Consider the following 25,697-nt stretch of genomic DNA (forward strand, 5'->3'; position numbering starts at 1 on the left):
AGGAATGGAGGGGCCATCTGGCAAGAGGCAAGTGAAAACTCATGGTTTGTTCAGCTAGCACAATGCAGACCGAAAGTCAGTGTATCTGGGAAGTGCTTAATGCACTGATGAATAGTGTGGGAAGTGCTTAGAGGTTTTCCAATGGAAGTTGAAATTTACCGTGTAATTAATTATTATTATGTCACATGCTGCGTTCTTTATTCCTTTCTTCTCATGTGTATGAACATGCAGGGGTTTTGCTGGAGTAAAGAATATTTTAGTTCAGTATTTTTTGCTATAAATATGAATATGGTTTTCTTACTGCTATCATCACTTTTGTTTTTTCAACAAGATAAAGTAAACATAATGCAAGAATTTATATTTGTGACATCAGCAAGTCCAAGTTAGAAGTTCAAGACATATAGACAGATTTGGATTCATACCTGAAATTTGGGATTTCTCTTAAAATTCTTGGGAATCCACTCTATCTTTTTTTTTAAAAAAAAAAAATTTACTTTTTGGCCCTGTCCAGAATTTGCACATCAAATATTTTAAATAAATTAGTTAATCCAGAAATAAAGATATTTGCTTTTAAAATTGTCTTTCATATTTTACAGGGGCTTCTCCCCATAGAAAGGAGTTACGTTTTGATGGGGGGAGTTGAAACAATCTCAAATCATTCATAGAATAAGGACCATTATAGAAGTTTTATTTAGCAGCATGTAAGTACAAAACAGAAGTTATGTGAGTTTTCAACAATACATGGAACAAAGTGCTACAAATTTTCATCTGTACATTAAAATGGAAGCATTGTAAAGTTAATTTCTTTTTAAAAAGCTGTTATCTGTAAGCAGATTTCTCTTTCCCGTATTAGCAAGTATGAGATGAAATCAGATGAGACAGTGGAAATATACATATTAAAAGAAAAAAAAAAAAAAAAAAACAGTTCCCTTTTTAATTGAAATCTCTGTAAGTTGAGTAAGCACCTTTTTTTTTTTTTTAATGTAGACCGTGGCAAGGCATAAAATGGGTTGCCTGAGGTCATGTCAATAGTAGATTTAGGAATGTAAATCAGGTTTTGAAATCTCAGATTTCAGTTAGTTTCATGGGATTTGTCTCACTGCCATCACCAGCATTAAAGGAAACATGAACATTAGTTTGCAGCTAGATTTTCCACCTTAACAGAAATCTCTATCATGTTCTGTTTTAAAATAAAACTTCGATAAAAAAAATGAATTATTTTCAATATGCTTTTGAATATATTTATCAATATTGGACAAATTTAATACTTACATGATTTCATAAATTACAGTTATATCTGGAAAAAGGTAACCATAATAATCTTTAAAATGTTTTGACTGCTGTACGACATTTGACTTGAAATAGCATGACATCTTGATTACTAACCAAAACTCATTCAAAACCAACCTTGTAAGCATTAAGCAGAGTAGAACTGTTTGGAAATATATATATATATATATATATATATATATACATGATGAAAATGTAACAATAAATAGGAACTCTCCATTGAACAGTCACATTTCTGTGCATTTGCCTCACAGGGAAAAGCAGCTGGCACTGTACTACATAGACGTTTTTCAGGTATGTTTTTTAGAAACACCCTGGGAAACAAAATTTTTGCCAGTAAAGTTTGCCAATGACACAACAACTGTTGATATACGTAATAATGGAGAGCACAGGTCACTGGGCTCAGAGATGCGCGTTTCAGCGTGGTGAAGCGTAAGGATGTACATCTAAGAACTATGGAAGGAGGTGGTAGAAACAGAATGGGGAACAGTGTCTGAGGAAAAACAAACAAAAAAAAACTCCCAGCGTTGAGGGAGAAAGAAAGTCAAGAAAGTCAAACGTGAGTCCTGGGCTGACACCGGGGCCAAGGGGACTCATGTAAGTACACAAACAAGCCCATGAAGTGCTGGTACAGAAGTGGTGTCACCTTTGTATTTGTTGCTTCTGTGAATGCCGCACTGGGGTCTCCAGGTCTGGGATCCACACTTCAGAAAAAAGATGAAAAATTGAAGAGGGCACAGAGAAGAACCACGGACTAATTAAAGGATTAGAAAAATGCAATTTCTAGAGCAAGACTTAGGAGCTCAATTTATTTAGCTTATCAAAGAGTAGGTTAATGGATGATATGATCACAGTCTCTAAGTACCGACGAAAGAAAGAGAAATTTGATAATAGAGGGCTCTTCAGAGCAGGGAAGAAGATGTAACAAGAGCCCGTGGATGCTAGGTGCTGCACTGAGACAAATTCAGACTAGTGGAAAAATACTGTTTTCTCATTTAAACTGTAATGACTGTTACTCACTGAAATATGTTACCAACAGTGCCCCTGAGATTTCCAGTGCTAGACTTCTTAAAGGTGGAATGTTTTTGGTAAAGGACGTTGTCTTGTTCAACCTCTGCTCCCAGACTTAGGGAAGAAGTTAAGAAAGATTAATGACTAAATTAAGAAGCATCCGTACTGGAGAACCACAGTGGTAAGTTCAAGGTCTTGAAATGATGATGAAAGCTGTGTTTCTTTTAACACATCTGTCCTGTTGAATCTGAATACGGTACCCTCAATCTGGCAAGGCCTGCCTTATTCTTGAATGCTCATCACCAAGCATTCTTGATTTAATGGGTTGGTTCACGTGGATCAGAACCAGCATACTCAATGCTGGGATGAGTGCTTTTTATGAGTGCTTTTTTTGCAGTGGTAACAAGTTATCCTATGCAAGATGGTGATTTCCAAAGCAAGTCCCTCGGGGTGTGATGTTCTGATTCTAATTCGTGGCCTCCAGCCATGGGCTGGTGTGCTGCTGTGGAAGCCTGCTGCCCCCACAGCCGAATGGTGGTACCTAGAGCTGGCTGAGAATACCTCGTCTGCTTCACTGATGGCAGAGGACTGTGCTTTTTGTTTTGTTTTTTTCATCACACTAAGTAACTTGCACAGACTGGCAGCTTCTCTTGCATGCTTTGTGGCCATGTGCTACTTACCTGTTTAACAGAAATAAGGCCTCTCCCACAAACTATTATCAGTCCCCCCAGGACCAGAGCCTCAGTGGCATAAAAGCACTTCTCTGACACTTTTAATGTTGTGTTAAATGGCCCAATGCTGATGCTTTCTAGAATGTTTATGTACCTGCTTATAGGCTTTTATAAGCTTTTTCTCTAGCCCCAAAGGTCCTACTTCAATAACCCAAGTGAGGTGCTGATACAAGCAAAAAAGTAATCTTGTAAAAGTTTTTTTTTGTCTTAGTTTTCCCATCACTTACTAATAATTTTGGTCTTAATAAGAAGTGTGCAGTATCTGTTCTTTTGTTCTTGCCTTTTCTATTTTTCCCTGTTCTACACAGACTTCATTTCTTCCACTTGGGCTAATTTCCAGATCTAGTGGCTCATTTTCTCTGCATCTCTTTCTCCACTGCAGGCTTCCTATGAAGCCATGTGCATCTTCTCCAGATCCATGTAGCTTCTGTATTGATAAGGGATAGGATAAATTCTTTGGCATGACTTCTATATGCTAGATTAATTCTCACTTCCAAAATATCAGCACTCCATATAGTAATAAGAAGAAAGAAAGTTTTCCTGACCTCTTTCAGACCTAGGTACCCACAGTTTCCATTTTAGTGGTTGATCATCATAGTTTACCTACTAACCGCTGTTCTGATCAACAGGTCTGCTCCATTACCCTAATTAGCAAGTGGGAGATTGCATATACAATGAGACCTTCATAATAAGAATTATAATATCAAAAAAGGAATTTAGGGTAATCCTGGGAAGATTTCCTAAATCATGCTAATAAGGCCCTAAATCATTACAATATTTTTTAATTGGAGAATAGGAATGGAAGATAGTTTAATGTAAATCACAGATTTCACTGCGCTATTCTCTGGCACTAGGCTTAGTCTAATGCTTCTTATATGCAAAAAATATCTTAGCCCCCATAGCCTCTTATCCACAGCACATACTTTAGAAGGTTATTTCTTTGGTAAAATGCCTGTAATTTAGTGGAAGTAATAACAGGCTATGTGCATTTTTTCTGGATTTTTAAAATTCTAATTTAAGCAATAAGCAATTTATGCAATATCTTGAGGTTCCTTGACACATTGGAGTTGAAAGAGGGGAAATGGAAGAAAATGACAAATCTTTTCTGTTTTATTTTTTTTTCCCAACCTTGTTTATGATTTTCTCACTCGTCAAGCATTTCTCAATGTGTAGTTTTCAAGAAGCAGGGTTTGATTAATGAAGTGTCAGATACAGAGGATGTCACAAGTATTTTGGCATTTATTATTTGCAGCATTTAAATTCACCACGGTATTTGCAGTATTCCATAGTTTTTATTTACTATATTTGTTATCCAGTTAATAGTAAATACCATCCTATAGTAAACATTAGTACATAGTAAATTTTGATCTTTAGATATCTACAGGAAGTTGATATTTATACAAAAAAGATACAATCTAGATTTTATTTTCCAGTACCAGTTATTCAGATTTGGCATTTTGAAGGGAATCTTTTTTTTTTTTTTAATCTTTTTTATTTTTTTAAACCAAGACACGGAAGTGTTTTTCTTTGAAATTACCAAAGAATCTTCTATTTCTATATTGAGATGACCTTTCCCTAGCACTGCTGAGAATTTAAGTTTTTTTTCAGGTTATAAACACTTAGGCAGTAGAATAGTTTTTTGTTTGTTTGTTTTTTAATAGGGTGCTTATGAAGAGTGTCAGATTACCTAAATGCCAATTGTTTCTGTGATGTAGATAGTCATATACCAGGCCTAAGTCCATCAAAATTATTTTACATAGGGAAATGGATAGCTATCAAAACCTGGCCAGAATTAAATTTTTTGGCAATAACAACAGGTCAAATAGAAGTTTAGTTACTGATCTCTTATTTAGTAATTCCTTACTCTGGTCATCTGAAAACCTGTATACTAGATAATAGACTTTATCTTTTAACTTTTTTATATTGTGCCTTCTACACAGAAGGCCATGCCTCTGCTCCCACGTAGCTAGGAACAACTCTGGTGAGAGCCAGTAAAACAGGATGTTTCTGTTAGGGTTTTATGCCAGATTTGTGAATTCCTTTTGGTGTAATTAGTGGCTATTGAAAAGATAGTTTCCTCAAAGTACTTATGTCTATGTTTGCTCCTGTAGGACTGTAGACAGATTTTTCAATCCTGACGCATCCCACTTGAGTGTCAATCTTGGCATAACACTTCTTATGCTAGCAGCCCTACCTAACCTTGAGCACTTCTTGTGTTAATAGGACCTGTATAAAAGGAGGAGAAGAAAGAATCATATATTTGATTTAGCCTATTGTATTGTCTTTTACATTGTATCCTTGAATAAATTAAGTATATCTCCAGATAATGATGTTTCTTGCTTATTATTGAGGACCTTTTCTTTCCCCACCCATGTTGGGGGAAAAAAAAAAAAAAAAAAAGACATCCCATGTTTTTACTCTGCTCCCTTGTGATATTCTTGTCAGAATGTGTTCTACTGTTTGACAAGGTGTGCTATTTTCACAATACACAAAGCAACACTTCAGTCTAACTATGCCATTGAAAACGCTTGTGATTCAAGAACCTGGATGATAGTGTTCCTGTGTTGTGTAGAGGTATTTGGAAATCTTCCCAGTGACTTTTCTGCAAGCACTTAATGTGATTCATAATGCTCTGGGATAGACTCACAGATGCGAAAGAGAGCTACTATGCCATCTCTTCTATTTTCATATGCAGTCAGGTTATATTCCCTCAGCAGAGGATGTATCTTGTATTAGAATCACACTACGTTTGTTCTCCAATGACATTCCAAACCTGACAGGAAAAATGTCATCCTGACTGTTCTTCAAAAAGCATAAAACAAAACATGGAGTCCAGGCTGCCCTGTCCCCCCTGTTTAAAAAGTGTATGTAGATTTTTCAGTAATGCTTTCTAGAACCTTTAAAATATATTGTCCGTACTGAGACATCTATATATGTCTGTACTGTGTGAGCCGTATCATGGACATCTGGGTTTCTATGTATGTCTGAGAAAACAAAGATTGCAGAATATTCCTTTGAAGCTAATTTGTATCATTCACAGAAAAAAAAAAATACAAGTAATATCATTATTTCTTAATTTGTCTGTTTCTCTGCTACAGAGAATAGATTGCTTATCTTTTTTTTTTTTTTTTTCAATTTATTGTACTATATTCCTTTGATTGAAATAGTTCATGTTGAATTCTGACTGTCACGTGTTGGAAGTTGCTGCAATAAATTCGGTTCTACAACTTTAATCCTTTTCTTTTTTTTTTTTCTTTTTCTCTTTCTCTTCCCTTCTCCTTCCCTCCCGTCCCATCCCTCCTCAGGTAGTCAAGGGCAGTTTCCACTTACACAGAATGTCACGGTTGTTGAAGGGGGAACAGCAAATTTGACCTGCAGGGTCGATCAAAATGATAACACCTCCCTCCAGTGGTCAAATCCAGCTCAACAGACACTGTACTTTGATGACAAGAAAGGTAAATTATTTCCTGAACTCATGGTTCTGCAGCATTCTTTCCAAGAAATAATTGTTTGAAACAATTTCCATTTAGTATTTTAACGTATAACTATTTGCTAGGAATGTAACCTTAAGCCATAATTACGATATAATGTTAAATAATCTGTTTTTTCATGGATGGGTGTGTTTCACTAAAGTGCTTCCTTTTGTGTAAAATTGCAAGTTATTATTAAGGGAAAATAATTATATATGAAATTCTTAGTGCGAACTGATTTAGAAAACATTGTTGCAAAATATCTTGGAAGAGCATTTATGGATGACATGGGGAGACGTAGTCCATAAACCCTGTAACTTGATTTTATTATTTTGTCTGTGTATATGTATATATAAAATCGCTCGCTTCAGGTGTACTGGAACTTGTTTGATTGTTAGTGCAGTATGCAGTTGCCGTGGTAGAAATTCTTACTGTAACAGATAATCAAAATTAATTTTTGTTTTTAGTGCCCTGATTTTTCCAACTATGCAATGCACAGATTTTTTAATCCTGGTTAATTTAGGAAAAAAAATACAGGACAGTGTCCGTACTTTACAAAAAGAAGGGCATTATCACTGCAGTACAGTACATTTCCAAGATTTTCATCCTCATCTGAAATGAAGAAGCATATTTTATATAATAGAATGTTAACCTAAAGGCAGCATTAGATACCATAAAGAAATTAAAAACTGAAATTACAAGGAATTAAATCATTTGGCTTCAAAAATGCAAAAGTTTTGGTGTTGATTTCAGTAGCAAAAAAGTTCAACAACATTTAAAATTTAATTCTACTGCTTGAATTTATTCTGAAAGATGATGCATATTCTGGGACATATTTTAAAAAGTGCAGCTTCTCTTCTGCTTAAAATTAAAGAAGTGCTGTCCAAACACTTTGCTGAATGATTGCAACACTTTACAGCACCTTGCAGGACTTATAGTGCTTTATGGATCCATGCACTTGAATGAAAGTAGAGTCTAAAACCTGTCATTTTAAACCTGCAGAAGGTGCAATCAAAATATGTGTGTTTTTTTTGCTATTAATATAATAGCTGAATAGAATCTCTTTATAGAGTTGAAGTGGTTCCTTTCTCTTTTATCTAATTTCCTGTAGCGCGTAATCATTTGATTTGCAATTTCTTTGAAATCATAAGTACCTTTTGAATGTAGACTTGAAGATGAGTGGTTTATACGGTGCAAACTTTTGTGCCATAAGTCTAGCCCTATAACCTTTACTTATATGGACACCTTTATTTTGTTTGTAATCATTAGTGATTGGTAAATAATGTCTGCAAAACTAAAAGCTGAGGTAACTTGTCTGTTGATAGACCACATCAATACTTGTAAAATCTATATTTTTTATGTGACATTTTAAAGGATGTTGAGAAGGATGGGGGGACTACAAATAGATTGATTTGAACTGTGTAGGCCTTTTGATGTGAATTTAATTTTCTGTATACTTTAGCTAAATCTCTACTTCTACAAAGAATGGTTGATGTTTGTTTTTTTTTAAATATAATGAATTAAAACAGCAGAATTTGAATGGCAAGCAGCATAGTAAGTACTTGATATTCCCCACAGAAAGTATGAGGAGCTGAAGCATGTAAATTTAAAGGACCACACTCTTTATTGAACTTCTAGCTTGTCCCAAGACCTTGAGGAATACTTGATGATTCAAGTCATTCATTAGTAGAGGGATTACTGTATATCAATTAGACAGGAAAATGTCTGACATGATCAAGTAAAAGTTTAGGTCATTCAATCAGAGGTATTTAGTCTTTCTTACATTGACAAAGCTTTACATTCTTTCTGTGTGACATTTCCAGGCTTGAATATACCAAGAGGAGTGAGCCAAGTCCCACAAGGAAAATGAAAATGTTCTGCCATTTCTGAAGATAGTTAGAACACTCATTGGCAGTTTTTTGTTTGTTTGTTTGTTTGTTTTTTCCTGTGTCAATATGTATGTATTCTTAATGTATAAGAAAGAGATTACCTTTATACAGTGATACTTTCTTTATTGAGCCAAAATGGGGAGAAATAGTTATGGGTCTGATCTTGATACTTTTGTCAGTAAATGATGGCAAATGGAACTGTAAAGTCTTCCTTATTCTTTTTCGCTTACCTACTTGTCTCAGCTAGCCATACAATTTGGCTATGAAAAGCAGCTTTCTACTAGATCCAGTCATTACTTTTAATTTATTGAGAGCAGTGCCTCAGCCAAGGTCTTTTCAAACCTGTCTCCTAGGGTTAGCCAAAACTAATCTTGAGATCTTACTTTCCCCTTCAGCACTATGAAAATTGCTATTTAATAGCTATGTTTCTCAAACTGAACATTCATGAAAACTGTTGAGTAGGAACCCAATGGTGTCAGGTTAAGTTCTGTATAGAAACAGAACCTCAGAGTAGCTCCACCAGTAGGCTATCCATTAGAGATGAGTAACTGTGGATATCACCACATTCTGAACAAAATCAGAATCATATGCGTTTAATTTTACATCCTTTCAATAAGTTATTTTCTCTAGATATACTCATTAAATGACACACATAGAAATGACAGTAGAATTGTTTTATGTCTGGAAGCATTAAAAAATCAGGATTTTTTTTTCTTTTGCTCTATATTTTAATAATTATGAGAGAATCTTGTGCAAAGAAGGAAGTCCAGTAAACATCAAAAGAAGGTCCTAACTGCAGCAGTAGAAGAGGGAGATTACAGCTGTCAGAATACGGCAGAACAGGTGCCAAAAAATAGAGCAAACTGTCCATGCAGTGAAAAGCTGTCCACCACTAGATTGCTCTTGGTGGGACTCCTTCACGTTTACTTCTTTCTCAAGCAAATTGGTTTCCCTGTCTTGCAAAAACATTTTCTGACCAAAATAAAACTTACTGTATGCCAGCAAAGAGTAATTTATTTGGTCAGAGGGAGGGAAGGTCTGTTTCCAAGTCCCATGCATTTCAACAAGGGTTTTTTTGTTAGTAACCATTTTATTCAAAATGGATTACGTATACTGTAAAAAGCATATTCATGTAATTTTGTGTTCTATTGAATTGTGGTGCTATGATTGACTTTTGAAGTTGTCATATTCTTTTTCTTTTTTAGATGTTCTAACTTAGTATGGAAATGCAGTGAGCCAACTACACTAATGCACATTGTTAACTACACGTTGTTAACTAACTCTTTTCCTTCTCCTCCCATTCTGTCATGCCTGCATGTTTCTGAGTACAGATTTTGCCCAGTTAGGAGGATGTTTTGTTGGAAAGGAACACCTCCTCCCACCCTCACAGCAATTTAATATTTATGAGGGAGCCAGGAACTATATTTAACTTTAGACATTTTTGACACTTGGCCTATGTAGTCTTAAAATAATTAAAAAAAAAAAAATGTAAATGATGAGTAGTAGAGTTTTCTTTCAGGAAAACTTTACTACAAATATAATGCATATAAAACCATAGTTCAGTGGTTGTTTCCAGGTCCTCATCACTTGAAGTAGGTGAGTGATTTGCTTTTTGTTTTAAGTTTAGACCTAAAATGTTCTCCTGTCATTGTGGTGATAGGAATGGAATTGGGTGTGGAGGGTGGTAGGGAGGAGAAACAGAATGTTTTCCTTTTCTTCTGCCTTTGCTGTATTTGTAGGCCACATCTTAGAAAAAAGTGGTAGTAGGCCAGGGCAAGTACTACTAAGTTTGTTGTTTGTTTGTTTGTTTTTCTAATCCTGGTTTACTTCTCATGCTGATTATTAGATTGTATTAGAGATAGCCTTAGCCGAAAAAAAAAAAAAAAAGTGACCTCTTGCTTGGTTAAACAGGGTACTGGAATACAAGAAAATGAGCATCCGTTAGCAGAGAGGATTGTGTGGGCTCCTTCAGTTTCACAGATTGTGTCTTTATTAGGATTTAAATACGTTCTTTTGGATAAAAAATAATGTGGAAGTCCTGAAAGAGCACATGCATATCATGTCTGCCGTAGAAAAATACATTATAACTTTATTTTATTAGCTAAATGAGGTAAAACAGTAGCGTCCCTCCAATCTTATTTTTACACTCTAAAATGTATTGAAGCTGGAACTAACTTTGTCTTCATCATTATTTTAACACATAGAAGCTAAAATACATTGAAATACAAATGTTTGATCTTGTGGATTTGGTCTTAGTGATGACCTCCCTCCTGCATACCGTCTCTTTGTTGTTCTTTCTTGTACTTCTCTTTTCTGCTTCCTCTAACTGGTAATTTCAAGGACATTGTGTTTCCATTTTATTTTTACTTTCATTTCACTTTCATTTAAAACATAAAATATTGACATTAAAAAAAAAAGTATAAATTGATAATCAAGTCACGTAAGTAGATAAGTGGTCTTAATTTTTAAAAGGGTCAGGAGTCTTACCATGACCCCCCTCAGTTTCCCACCTCTGGACAGAATTTTTAAGATTTGTCTTTCTGGAAAATATGAATTCACAGCTCACCCCGAGCAAGTTCGGATTCTTTAGAAACAAATGCAAATTGCATGCTACACATGAATTGAATTTTTTCCCTGCACAATTTTCAATTAAAATGAATAATTACCATAGAACCTCCGTACCACTTTATGCACCGAAGTACCTATAATTATATACCTGCCTTTGGAAGAAGCACAGTGTGCAAAAATGTAGAACTGGCAGATATGATATTAAATTAATATAGGTTATTTTATTTTAGCTTCTCATGTGGTACTTCTTAAGGATTTAGAGTGAGCAATAAACACAGACAAAGATATAAATGGAGATGTATAACAAAAAGGTTGTAGCATGGAAATATAGAGATGGCTGGTAAAGGGAAGACTTAAAAGAACTTATCTTGCTGGAGCAGTTTTCATATTCCCTTTTGGTAGGGAATATAGATACATATGGAACAGGTTATTGAGTTGTAAAGCAGACGTACAACTGAATGATGGCTGTTGGTGCCAAAGTTGTTTAATCTCATCACTATAGAAATGAGCAATCAGACTATAAAAACGATGAGAAATGGTTCCTGGTGTATACCTAACAGTTTTGCTCAGTCAGACAAATGATACTGTGATATACCTGCTCTTTACCTTAATGGGGAGTTTACAAGTCTGTTGATAGTAAAACAAGTGCTGCGTTGACATTGATCATGATAAGTTTGCCTCAGACCCACATGCCACATTTTGATGAGATACGTGCCTGATGCTAATCATAGATGGGTATGTGCTTTCATCAAGTAGTAACAATTTGATGTGTTACTAAAACATTAGAAAGCATATTCCAACCTCAGGATTACTCATCCCTCAGCAGCAGAATATGTTCCTTTAGATGACCTTTGATTATGTTACACGTAAGAAGACTTGGCATTTATGTAACTCCCTATCATTTTGAAGGCTTTCAACGACACTGGTGTACTAGACAAGGGTTACGAGAGGGCACTGTACTTGCGGAGCTCCCCAGAGCTTCCCTGATAGGCATGATGCCACGAGTGAACTTGTGGAAACGCATTTGGGTATAGCAGCTGCTCATAAGGTTCAGCAGTTGTTCCCTCTCGGCGCTGGCATTGTCACTTTAGAACTTCTGTGTAAGTTTAGAGACAGGACATGTCTCTGATCAAAACATCATCCCTTTTGTCATGCCTTCCTCTAGTATCAACTCCATGAAGACAGCTTCTTGCCTCTTTTCTCTCTCAATATGAAGACATTTCTAGAGAGACTCTGAAATTCACAGTGCACAAGGTGCAGGATTTTAACTACAGGTCACATGTGTCAGTTTAGGAGGTTCAGAGGACTTTAATTCTTACCATGGCACTGTCAAAAACAAATGGTGATAGAAATGCTGTGCAGAAGGCTGGCATTTCCTGGCATTAAAGTCTTGTCTCTCTCATGTTGGAGTCATACTACTCCTTTTCAGTTAGCTGTATTTACCCTTTGACTTGTTTTGTAGAAGCCAGATTCTGGGTGTTGAATTTAAGTGTAACCCGAATTTACACCACTCTGGGATGAGTCAGCCTCAGATACTGATCTACATAAACAAACTGAGGCACTTGCAAGTTACAAGAATCATTTGAGAATGTTTCTGATGGGAGGGGAAATGTTGAACTTTTTTCCTGAATGGCATTTGACAATTCTAGTAAGTAGCTGAATTTTAGATGTAGGTATACATGTATACAAATAGTCCTCAAGAGAAGAGGTAGGCTAGACAAAAAAGCAAAGTCAAAGATGCAAAGAAAATAGTGTTTCTTTTTTGCAATAGAGAAGAAAGTAGGAAATATATGCTTCAGATTAGATATGCAGACAGGGAGGCAGGCTGTGTTGTTGGGGGGACTGAGAGTGTTAGCAGTTGAGTAATGTGAAATCAAGTAGCAATGATGAGTGGACTTAAGTCTTCACCTTCACATGCTCTGTTTCCTGTTACATAATTGAGTGCAGATGGCATCAGACAGCAGATGATGACCAAGCTGAATTCCATCTTAGGGTACACATAGAAATTAGAGATTCACAGTTTAATAGACCCACTCAGTGAGATAATACCATGGAGTAAATCTATGGCAAAGAATGGAAATCAATACAAAAAATATACAAATAAATAAACACAAAGAAATAAGCCATAACTGCAAAACAAAACAAAAAAACAAGAACACTGTATAGTCAAATATCAAAGTATGACTTTATAGCTAGGTATAAGGGTTGCAGAGGGAATGGATTTTTTATTTTTTTTTCCTGAGCTGAATAGCAATAGCTTGTAAATGCCTTACAACATTTGACAGGTTTTAAGGATTTAAAGTAAAAATTGTAGGAAACAGAAATCTGGTTCAGAGAAGGAAGAGCTCTTCACAGTGAGCATTCCATGATGATCTTTTAGAATAGTTCTTCCAAGATTTGTAGTTGAGTTTAGTTTTTTATGTTGGTCAGATCTGTCGATTTCACAGTTACACCACGCAACTATTATTAATAAGTGTCTGGCCAGTTCTTATCTTGTATTGAGGACCATGGTATGACATGTAGAGGTATATTAACCTGGGTGAAATCTTTCAGTTGCAGTATTAGTTCTTATTAATGTGTTCTTATGCTTGCTCTGTCCACTGCAGTGGGGTGGGGGAAGAATTGGAAAGGCAAAACTGAGAAAAACTCATGGGTCAAGGTAAAGAACATTTTATAAGTGAAGGAAAAAGAAAGAAAGAGAAAAATGATGCAGAGGCAATCACTCACTCCCTCCCACCAGCAGACCAATGACCACACACTCTCTGAGCAATGCCTGCCTTGCAAAACCTTCCCTGTTTTATCACTGGGGATGGCAGTATAAAGTATGGAGCCATCTCCCTGGTCAGTGCAGCTCAGCTGTCCTGGCTGCGTCCCCTCCCAGCCTCTTGGCCACCCCCAGCCTGTTCCCCAGGGGAGGGCAGAGTGAGAAGCAGAGGCAGCCTCGGAACTGGGCAAGCACTGCTCAGCATCAGCCAGAGCACTGGTGCATTACCAACACTGCTACGGTCACCAACCTAAAATGGAGCATCACACAGGCTGCTGTGAAGAAAATCATCTCCATCCCAACCAGACCAAGTGCGCTTTAGCTCTGAGCCATGCTTAGGCAGAAAGCTTAAATGATTTTGAGTAGTAGTTTCTTGGTACTTGGATGGGGGGAAAAAAGTCTCTTTAGAGCTTTTGAGATCGAGAAGTGTCTCATTTGATTCTTGAAAACCAAGGTATAAAGAAACAGCCAGTTTTGAAAGTCAGAATGCTTTTTTTCATGCATCTTAAAAAAGATAACACGATAAAAGAGAGCAGGAGTCTGCTAAAATATCTTGACAGTTATTTTCCTTATGAATATGAAAATTACATTTAAAATGTATTACAATGCATTAGAATATTATTTCATTGCAATAAATTAGTGGAACTGCTCCCATTTACAGCATTTATTTTTTCATTTCTTAGCAGTATTAAGGGAGTAAATGAGCATATTGTAGAGATGGTTAGAAAGTGTAGGAGTTTGCATTATATTGTGCTGAAGTGTGGGTACGTGCAGAAATTAAGTTTGCCAGCACTCAAGCTAAATGGAGAATGAAGCTGATGCAATGCATTGGAATATGCTGAAGTAAAGCAGTAGTTGTGATGATGCTGCTAAGATTAATCTGTCATGAAGCTTCATGATACTCAGTCTGGTGGCTGTTTTTGTTTTAAATGGTCAAGAATCTTCTAAGGAGTGAGAAATGACTTTTTTGAGGGAGGGCGGGAAGGGAGGCAAAAAAAAAGTGTAAAGAGAAATTTCTTATACCTGACCTCTCTGCACTAGTTATTTGCGTGAATGATCAAAACTTCCTGGGGTCTCAGAAGAAAATGGACCTATCATAATATATTCTGAACCTGTTGTTTTCTTTCAGACAACTCTTAGAGGAAATGATAGTGAGGAACAATTTCAGTGCAGAGAAGGGCAAGTGGGAGAATATGCTCACGATGATAGGCAGTGGATCCAGGAGCAGTAGAGCTCAACATTGTACATCTTAAAGAACATGAAAGTAGGCAGAAAAAGACATTTTGTTTCTAATCGGGAGCACAGTGAACAGCATTCCTTAGGGAAGGCAGAGGGATTTTTTGTTTTGTTTTGTTTTAAGAAACTAGGTGACAGCAAGAGTACTGATTGTTATATTACAACGTGTTCAGTACATTAGAGTCATAGGGATGAGAGAACTATCAAACAGACCAAAACCTGAATTTTTGTTGTTTAAGTGATAGATAGATCCAAGAAAACTTTGGAGAAAAGAAAGAACTGACTTTGCAAAGAATAGCTGATACTTGTAGGCCTGACAAAAATGATGCTCCTCAAATCAAAACATAAGCATCAGTAGAAAAAGTTGAAGCATGAGTATTTAGAAATGGCATATCACATTATAAAGAAGTAAACACTGCTTCAGGATAAAAGTATAAAAACAAATAAAATTAGAAGTGATTGATAATTATAAAACATTCAGATATGTACAGCATAGGAAGAAGAGATATGTTCCATATAAAAATAAGAAAAAAATCCAAAACATGAGTGTGTTCTTAACTTTGCATCTGTATGACAAAACTCTTATGAGGATAAAACAGAAACCCCTGAAAACAAGAGGGTCTGCATGGCAGTCCCATGCCATCAAGAGACATTTAGCTAGCTAAGATGTTGCTGGTAGGTCTGTCCAGATTCCACAGGGTTTGTCCAAACAAATTAGGCCAGATGAAAAGAATATTTTAGTCACCACTCTGTAGCTTATAAACATGCATGTAGCTTAACACATTTAAAATTTAAGATTCTGCAACACATTGACTAGTGATACTGGAAGCAATTAATACAAATGCTTTGAAACAGAAACTAAAATTGAATGCAATATAATCACAGCAACCATAGACTATCAGCAGGTGGTACAGTGAGTGCCATTCCAGCTGCTTTTAGAAAGGTTAACGTGGAGATTAACTATCAGTCAGCAACTGCTGAAAGAATAAGAACACAGCAGTTCAAGAGAAATGTAGTCCAGAAGAGTGATTCAACAACATATTTTTAGTGAATTACCCAACTGGATGGAAAAAAGTAAACAACTCCAAAGGATATGACTGAAGGTCAGTAACTGCTATGTAGGAAAAAAGTAAAGGCATAAGAAAAGCATCTTCAATCAGCATTATACAAAAATTGCAATCTGGCTTAGTTACACCTGAGTCAAAACCTGTTACACCTGGATTCCAAACCAGTCCCAGAAGCTGGTTTGATAATGTAATTGTACCTATGTGCTTGAGACCTCCGCATTCTGAAATAACAGCTTCTCTGAAAAGCTGAAGGCTCTGGGCTTGCCAGATTGTATATGATAGGCAAGTTCCCAAGCTACCTGTGATCCACGGTGGCAAGACCCTGCAATATTGTGTTAGCAGTGCTTAAGAGTTTATTGGCTAAGGTAGATAACTTCTTTCTGGGTTAGAGCTAACTGGCATTCAAAGAGTGTGAAAGTCTCTGCATCATATTTTTCTTCATTTCTATTTTCAGACTAAGTAAGGGAGAAGACAGCTTGGGTCTTTTTTCACTGGTAGCATGGATTTGCTTTTCTTTAACCTAAAAATGGAGATGAAGCTACTAGAGGTTCACTTTAAGCCACTCTTGTTTACAACATATTAATAGTCTGGACTATTTAATGTTTAAAGACTGAAGTGGAAAACCGTTCTTTTAAATAATCACCATTAAAAAAAATAAGCCCTTGTAAGGTACCATGTGGTATGAAGGAATGAAATGGGAAATCATGATTTTGTTTATGATGAAGTGCTGTTTGGAGAGAAGAAAAAAAAAGAAAAAGCTGAGTTTGTATCAACCCCATTATATCACCAAAAAGAGAATGTCTTATTTAAATTTCCATCGAGAGTGGACATTGACATTCCATTGACAAATTAAAGATAACCTTTACCACATCTACCACATCTAACCCTAGATGCTATGAAGCCAATCCAAAATCCAGATGATTCAAGGCCAGGTTGGATCATGCTTTGGGCAGCCTGGTCTAGTGGAAGGTATCTCTGCCCATTGGAACTAGATGGTCATTCAGAGCCCTTCCAACCCAAACTACTCTGATTTTTTTTTTATAGGAGGATCACACAATTAAGGTCATGCAAGGTAAGGATTTGCATGTATACAAATATGTAAACAAGAGTAGTAAATGTACACATTCATGGTGTCTGAACCTAAAAATATTTTCAGTTTCTGTGGTAGGAGTGAAGATCTACCAAGTGCAGCTCAATATGACAAGTGCTCGCCTCTTCACTCCCTTTCTGGCAGAAACTTGTTTAAGTTGACTTGTTTAACTTCCCTTCATGATTGTTTCAGCACATGAAGTGTAACAGATCATCATGTCCCAGATCTTTAAGGATGTGTGTGCAGAAAAGTAATTGCTGATGAGCTGTTGATATAGGGGCTCGATAACTCAGAGAGACTGTGTGATGTGCTGCTGTGAGCCTAAGAAAATAGCTTTAAATTGAACAGAAACAAGAACAGAATCAACCTGAATGACATTACCTTCAGAGGTATGTACTCTGGGTAATAAAAGAAGCTTGAGGAAACACAAAAAACAAAGGGCAATTGTTTAAATGGAGAAAGAAGGGGAAAAAAAAAAAAAGGAAAGAAAGAAAAAGAAAAGAAACCAGCAAACTAATAGTGCAGTGTTCAAGACATGTTAATAAGTTAAAAAAAAAAAAAACACACCTGTAACAGCTAATCTACAATAACTGACTGATAATGATTATCTATATAAATATTATTTGTCAGATATTACTGTGTTCAGAATGCTGTTTAACAATATAGAAAAATAACAAAGTTTTTGAAATTTAAAATGAATAAGATATGAGTTAAGCGTATAGACTCTAACAGAAGTATTTTTTGGAAGAAAAAGGCAGATATGCATTTACATTATGGAGTCTGAGAAGAAAAAGAGGGTTTTTTTGCATGTTGCAGCTGTGTTAATACTGTGGCTGCATTCCAAATGCCTTCCAGCTTGGAGAGATATGAGCAAACTGTGAAGATCAAGAGTTATCTTTTCCTTCCTTGCACCTCAATTTAGCTTTTGAAGCAAAGGCCCATTGATCAGTCTGATCAACCATTTTAAATGTAACCTGTCACAGGCTATTATTGTTTTATTTCTATCTGTACCTTTATTATCCTGTGGCAACCTAAGAGAATAACACTGTGTAACTACATCGACAGCTTAAATGTGTATTAAAAGGAAGCAAAAACATCTTAAATAGAGTTTCTGGTTATCTGAAATAACATTTACAGGAAAAAAATATATATATAATGCCATCTTACTAGATCATTCTTCCCATACAGATTATCTGGTGGTGATTCAATTTACGTCAGTGAACAAAAGCTTGGTTTAAAAAATATGCATCACAAGGTACAGTCCTAGCACATCTGTATGTCTTTATTTTACTTCATGCAGGGCATATTCTCCCTTCTGTTATCTTTCAGACTTTTTTGGTCTATTTTGCAGTCTAAAAATAAAGTGGGTGTCATCTGTATTTTTCCTATCTTGAATGAAATTATTATGTGTCTCAGTGCAAATCTCATCATTTCTATTTTCTTACCATGGTTGTGCTGCTTACTAACATAGAGGAAAAAACCTGCCTGAATTGAAACCTGATAAATAAATACGTCAAACTTGATTGGACTTGCATGAAACTATATGTAATATGAATAAGTATTATATAGAACTAGTATTTCTAATGCTTGTAAATAGTATGAATAAGTGCAGACAAGACGTAAACCCTACCTTACTCAAATGAAGAAAAACTTGAGTGAGTTGCAAGGCAATTCATAGCATGTGACTATGGGGATAGGGTAGTACCCTTAAATCCTGTTTGCTTCAGTTACAGCTAAAATACGTTGTACCAGCTACTAAAACAGTAGGAAATTAAGCCTTTCATTGTGTGTAAAAGAATCAAATAGTTTTAGTTTTGCTTGCTGTTTGAGCAATGAAATGGTGAACAATCTTAATAAATAATTGAATACTTTTCATTCTATTAAAAATATATAAGAATAATTCAGTCTCTTAGTCGATAAAGGTTGCTAAGGAGAATCACAGAACAGTCACATTCCATTTCTTTTAACAGCATGATATAAAGTTTTTGTATACAATTAGTGCAATGATCATCTGAAAATGAGGGATAGGGTCTGAGAAGTAAAGAATTGCCTCTGTAGAGTTGAACCATGGGGAATTTCTCGAAGATTTACAATTGTATTGGCTCATTGCTTAATCAGATGGCAGAAAGATGTTCTCAGTATGTATTCCTTTCTCTAGTGAAAGAGGTGATTAACCCATGACAAACACTATCTTTAAAGACCTTTATTGTCCAAGAATACAGCAAAATTTTATGTAGTCCCTATTTTGGTGCTGTACAGATGCACAGTATATTCCACTGATGTACTTGATAAGATACATTTTTGTTTATTTTTAATTTTTGAAGAATAAATGTTTATCTTTGTCACACCTTGTGAGGAAACTGGACGAGGGATGAAGACAATGTAAGGACTACGACAGCGGAGCTCTTGGCAAGTCTAGTAGCAACACTCTAAATGTTACTGTCTGTAGTTCTCTGCCCTGTCCCACTGCCAGGTGTTAGTTAAAGACAATGTGAAATTATCAGCAGAAGGGAATGTACTCTTTTGCCCTACAGGAAAATTTGCAGTTGGTTTCCTTCTGATTCTCTTCTTTTATTCTGGTTCTGCTGTGGGAGTGGTAATTTTCAGTGATGTGAACAGAATGTGAGGCTATTTCCTAAATCACCACTGCTAATTCCATCAAAGCACTTATGCCACAATGCTTAGACTGCTACAGAATAACTCTTCTGTACAATCCTCTGGTCTGCCTGGGGAACTCTACTGACAGTTCTGATCCCCTGGAAAAGTAGAAATGTCGACTTAAAAAGTCGAACTTGTATGTGCAGTACTCAGGCTTTATAAGCAACTGACTCATAGAATTTTCTCCCTATGAAGATAAGCCAGGATTGTGAATGGGTGTTTCTTCAGACTAGTTGAAGGCTTCAGTTTCCTCATATTAATAAAAAATAAATAAATAAATAAATAATTGCTTAGTATTTTGTTTTTTGAAGTGCACAGTGCCTTGATGCTGCCTGGTTAGTTTTTGCATTTCATGTTGTTTTTTCTGCAGATGAGCTTCTGGCTTCTGTTAGGGTGGGGCCTATGGGAGTCACGGAAGGGAGGATTTATTCCTTTTTTCTTCTTGTGACAGTGTCCAGTTTCATAACTGAAATTGTACTTGCACTCAACTGGAGGAATGACCTAAGAGCCAAGGCAAGTAGGAGCTTTGAAATTCCTCAGCCTGCTGTTCTGCTGAGTCAAGAGGCCAAGCACAATCTGTGGTCTTCTTTATTATGATACCTGTGTCAACCTCTGCGCAGTAGTTAGTTAGTAAAGCATTTAAAAAACTTCATGGGTTCTAGTTACTCATGTCTACCAAGGATCCTCCCTATGTGTTTTGCAGGTAAATTTGTTCTTCACCAGTTGTAGTACAAATCATGTTACAAACAAATATCTGGGTTTCAAGCATGCCTGGTCCTTCAGCTGGTGGAGGAAACACATCTGAATTAACATCTGTAGAAGCCTGTGAAAAGGCAACATCTTTCGCAGTGAAGAACAGGAAGTATTTGTAAAAAGTACCAGATTTCTGTAGCCTCACCTTCTGTAAGAGGTATCCTTAGTCATCAAGAAATCTTGTTTTTGTTTGTCTTTCAAACATAGCTATGCATTCATGATCTGCTGAAGCCGTTGTGCATTAATAAGAAAATTTTCATTTCTTTTTAAAGCTAACCTACTTCTGAACCTAACTGAAGTGAAGTCTGTGAAGTGAAGCCATCGTGTTTCTTTTAAGTAAAGCATTTATTTCAGTTAAGCTTTTTGTATATGAAATGGAAACTTTTTTTAAAATGAAAAAGTCCCATATTCATCCTGTCAGTGCAGTTAATTTTGCATTTAAAATAAAAAGTAGAAAATGAGAGTTTATTGTGTCAATTAAGTAGTTTATTTTTCAATTAATAATGTTGTTGACATAGAAGACATCAGCCCATCTGCACAGATTGCCTACAGAACATCATTGGTATTTTTGACTGTATTGCCTTGCTTCAACCTGAAAACAAAATTTAATTTAGATTTTGTTTTTATCCCCTTACATAGAGAGAACACACCCATGCCAGGTGTGGTATGTTTGAGCAGTGGAAAAGTCTGCTTCAAGAATCACATTTATATGTGAGAGTTTTATATGCAGTTGGCCTACAACTGTAAATTTCAGTCCCTCAAGAAGTAGGAGTGAGGCAAGAACAGTGGCACCACAGAGGAAAATGCCATCAGAACAATCCATTTCTTAGCACTGCTCTTCCCATGATGATGCCACACGAAAATCCAGCAAGTGTTACCTTACTATCAGAGCAACAGCCAGTACTTGCAGAGCTCTAGAGCCCAAGAGCTGTGAGCTCAGTTCCCTGCTCCATCACAGGTTCATTGAGGTCTAGGGCATATCTGTGAATGTATGTAGTTAGTAAAGGGATAGCATTATAAGGTTATGTGTTGCTAAATAGCATTGCTTAGTGTTGTGAAGAGGTTTGAAAGTAGTATAGTGAAATAATTTCAGATTCCTTTTGTGTCGGTTTCTGGTGGGATTAATTTCCTAGTAGAAAAAGAAGCAGAAAAGATGACTACTGCTTTTTCACTGGGGCATCTGAAGCTTTTTTCTGCTTATTTCCAGAACGAAAGCAGCATCAACAGGGACAGGGAATGTTACAACATAAAGGTTCTTTAACTACTTCTTTCTTATCTCATTAAAAGCTAGGACCTTGGTTATATCTATGCTGTAAAATAGGAGGGAAGGAAAATAAGGTGTATCATTGTTTTCATGCATTGTTCTTTTTCTGAACTCTTCTACACCTGACCTCTGAGGAAATTACAGATAGGATATAAAGCATGTTGTAGTTTTGTGCAAAACAGCTCACTTTTGTAATGGTAATTTTTCAAAGTTCAGATTAGTTGGATTATTGAATTTACCAAGGAGGTATATTCATTCACCTATTTGGAGATGAAAGTGTGGTAAGCAGAAAGACATATTTTACCTAAACTTGCAAACTACCTCCCTGCTTCATTACTCAGATTATTCTCCATCCATCCGTGTATTCTAATTAAAGTGATGTAAGAATTGTTCATTTCCAACATTTTTCCTTCTGTTCTTTCTCTGTTACTCAAGCTGGACTTCATCACCACAAAATGATGCAGTATCACATCAGCACACAATGCTGAGGCTCCCAATGACAGTCGTAAACTCTTTCCTATTATATTGTGGTTGAACCACTCATTTCGAGAGCCCACAGAAGAATTCAGAAAAGCTAATGCAACTCAGGTCAGCTTTTGCTATTTCCCAGTTTTCGTAAGCCTGGATGAGCTTGGACTCATTCTCCAGATCTATGTGTTCTAAAGTGTATATCATTTCTTTTTCAAAAATGAGAGGATTTACTGTCCAAAAAATGTCAGCCTTGCTGCTGAAGAATTTAAGAGGCAGTTCATCTGTGTTTAACCAAATGTGCTGGCAATGATGTTGTGAATTTGTAATGAAGTAAGTTAAGGGGTCCCTATACAATCTATCAGTGTTTTGCAGATTCCTGAGAAAATGCTTTTCACACGAGTCAGTAAAAAAAAAAAAAAAAAAAATTGCTGAAAAAAAATCACACTCCTATTAATATAGATGATCTTTTCAGGTGGTGACAGAATCTTCTCCTTTCCCCTAGGACAGTCAAATAGCCTACATCTATGCTTATTTTCTCAACCATGAGAGAGAGTAGCAAAGGAAAAGAGCAAATGGCAGTGATACGAAAATGTACGTGTTCATTTTATGTGCTTCATAACAGTTTTCAAGAAAGATATTTAGGCATTCATATGCTGCAATGAGCTCCTATTTCTTCTTCTATTTTTTTAACTACAAACAATAAACATATCTTTTTAATGTCAAGCTGATTAAGGCACGGCAAATGAGAATTGTCCTTCAAGATGTAATAAAGCTGATAAGGATTAATTTCTTATTTTAAAATGTGGAAATTACTATCCATGCTTGAGAGCAGTATGTCACCCAGCCATTCTCCCATTACCACCACGTAACTGTATGATAAAAAGGGCTTTGCATCTCTCTATACATGGATGACGTGAAGGAGACCTATTTGTAAAGATTAAATAGTCCTGGAATAGAGGCTAATAAAAATTGAATTGATTTAATTTGTGTGGTACTGACAACAATACTATCTGGGAATCTCCAAACTTTTTCTCTTCTGCAGTAGTTTGAGATGAACAGGTATTTTCAATTTGTGCTCCTACAAGGTGTATGCTTTCAGTGTGTTTATTACAGTTGTCCTTGCACTTTGTGAGTGCGTGTATTTAATCTGAAATGTTGGAAGCAAAATCAGTTTTAGCCAGTGTTCCCAGTGAATGGTAACCTGTAAGATTGCACCATCAGTTAACCTACATTCTTCCAAATGCTCCCTCACTAATATTTGAATCTGGTTTCTGGTTTCAATGTATTTGACAGGAAGTGTGAGTCTCAAATATAAATATATTCTTGGCTATTTAGAGTAGGAAAATAGTGATCTAAATTTGCCGCTACTACAGAAAAGTTGGGTAGAATTCATTTCTCCATTCAAAAGGGTAGAGACTGACTAGGCAGTTGAGATAAGAGAATGAGGCAGTTAGTCAGCTCATACACAGCGCGGAACTGGGAAGAAGATAAAATTAGTTAGTGTGGTATAAGCAGTATAACTTTTTGAGAGTTCAGGTTTCATTAGCTCTTAGCTGAACAACTAACTGAAAAAGCATGAATGGCTAGGACTTAAGCATTTATGGACTTTTTTTTTTTTTTTTTTTTCTGTCCATAACAGGCCAATATGTGACTTGGAACAAGCAGATACAACTCTGTTCACTTCAGTAACATTAACTTGCTAATGTAAGAACTTAACTTGGCCCCATGATTTTAGGAGTAATAAAGTTCTACATGAGGCTATAGAAGTCTGTAATATGCAAGGATGAAAATGCCCTCTTTATTTGAGTTCAGCTGGATCTTTATTGACCTTCTGTTGAAGTGAACACGAGTGCCCACTGCAAGCCAGTGTTTATTCCCAAGATAAATGGGGTTTAAAATCTTGACTCAACATAAAGAAGACAAAATGAAAAAGAAGAAAATCATTTAGCAGTTTTAAGCAAATTCTGATCAGGCTAGGTAAAAATGATCTCTTCAATATCTATATGAATGATGTAAATAATCTTTGCAAGCAAATTGGGAAGTTTGACCATGTAAGGGTGAGCATTTTTCTTTAAAATAATTAAAAAAAAAAAAAAAGTAAATCTGAAAGGTTGTGCAAGTAATGAGGATCTTTTTCACTGCTAAAAGTTACATGGGGGTAAAATACAGTAAGAAAGGAAATCACCAACATTAAACAGATTATCTTTTTACTGCTAAGAAACCTGCTAGGCTTATGAAAAAGTGAAGTAATGTGACATGGAAATCTTCCCTAGGCTTGTCAGTAATACCAGATTACAGTTCTTTGTAATTGAATGATGGGCTTCAGTGTTCATTTTTGATGTCCAGAACACCAAATACAATGTTTTTTTCTTAGAACAAGAAGTGTTCTTAAGTGGGACTTAAAAGGATTAAAAAAATACTGGAAAATTTAATTCTCAGTTGAGGAGATTAAAGCTGTGAGATTAAAGAACAAAACAAATCTGATAGTTTGCTTGGGAACTGTGGTATATTTAGCTATGGTATCATATTTTATAAAATAGACTTTTATTTGTTCAGTATGTGAATAGAAGACTTCCATTGATGATGAATATCTCTATTAACGACCTACATCAGGGGATTGAGTGTACTCTCAGTACGTTTGCAGATGACACCAAGTTGGGACGTAGTGTCGATCTGCCTGAGGGTAGGGTGGCCCTTTAGAGGGATCTGAATAGGCTGGATTGCTGGGCTGAGGCTAATGGGATGGGGTTCAACAAGGCCAAGTGCTGGGTCCTGCACTTTGGCCACAATAACCCCATGCAACGTTATAGGCTTGGGGCAGACTGGCTAGAAGACTCTGAAGAGGAAAAGGACCTGGGCGTGTTGATTGATGCTCGGTTGAACATGAGCTGGCAGTGTGCCCAGGTGGCCAAGAAGGCCAATGGCATCCTGGCCTGTATCAGGAATAGTGTAGCCAGCAGGAGCAGGGAGGTGATCATCCCCCTGTACTCATCTCTGGTGAGGCCACACCTTGAGTACTGTGTTCAGTTCTGGGCCCCTCACTTCAAGAAAGACATTGAGGCCCTGGAGCCTCAATGTGTCCGGAGAAGGGCAACAAAACTGGTGAGGGGTCTCGAGCACAAGTCTTATGAAGAGTGGCTGAGGAAACTGGGATTGTTTAGTCTGGAGAAGAGGAGGCTCAGGGGAGACCTCATTACACTCCACAACTTCCTGAAGGGCGGTTGTGATGAGGAGGGGGTCAATGTTTTCTCCCAGATAACTAATTATAAGACTGGAGGAAATGGCCACAAGTTGTGCCTGGGGAGATTTAGATTAGATATCAGGAAAAAAATTTTCTTCTCAGAAAGTGGTAAGGCACTGGAACGGTCTGCCCAGGGAGGTGGTGGAGTCTCTGTCCCTGGCGGTGTTCAAGAAGTGCATGGACGAGGTGCTATG

General features: G+C 36.5%; 1 protein-coding gene across 12 annotated transcripts in view; it reads left to right on the forward strand.

The window, feature by feature from the left end:
- Nucleotides 1–25,697, forward strand: part of CADM2 (cell adhesion molecule 2) — a 660,501-nt gene that overhangs the window by 464,788 nt on the left and 170,016 nt on the right. For 10 of the 12 annotated variants that reach the window (XM_083836578.1, XM_083836574.1, XM_083836579.1 and 7 more), the window contains one exon: nt 6,338–6,487. In XM_083836578.1, coding sequence (XP_083692704.1) covers nt 6,338–6,487 — 150 coding nt within the window. Of the gene's footprint in view, nt 1–596; nt 702–2,329; nt 2,483–6,337; nt 6,488–18,304; nt 18,372–25,697 lie in introns of those variants that run through there. The other 2 variants (XM_083836577.1, XM_083836585.1) reach the window with 2 other exon arrangements.

This window comes from Anser anser (assembly GCF_964211835.1).
Source record: "Anser anser genome assembly, chromosome: 1".
Lineage (NCBI taxonomy): Eukaryota > Metazoa > Chordata > Aves > Anseriformes > Anatidae > Anser > Anser anser.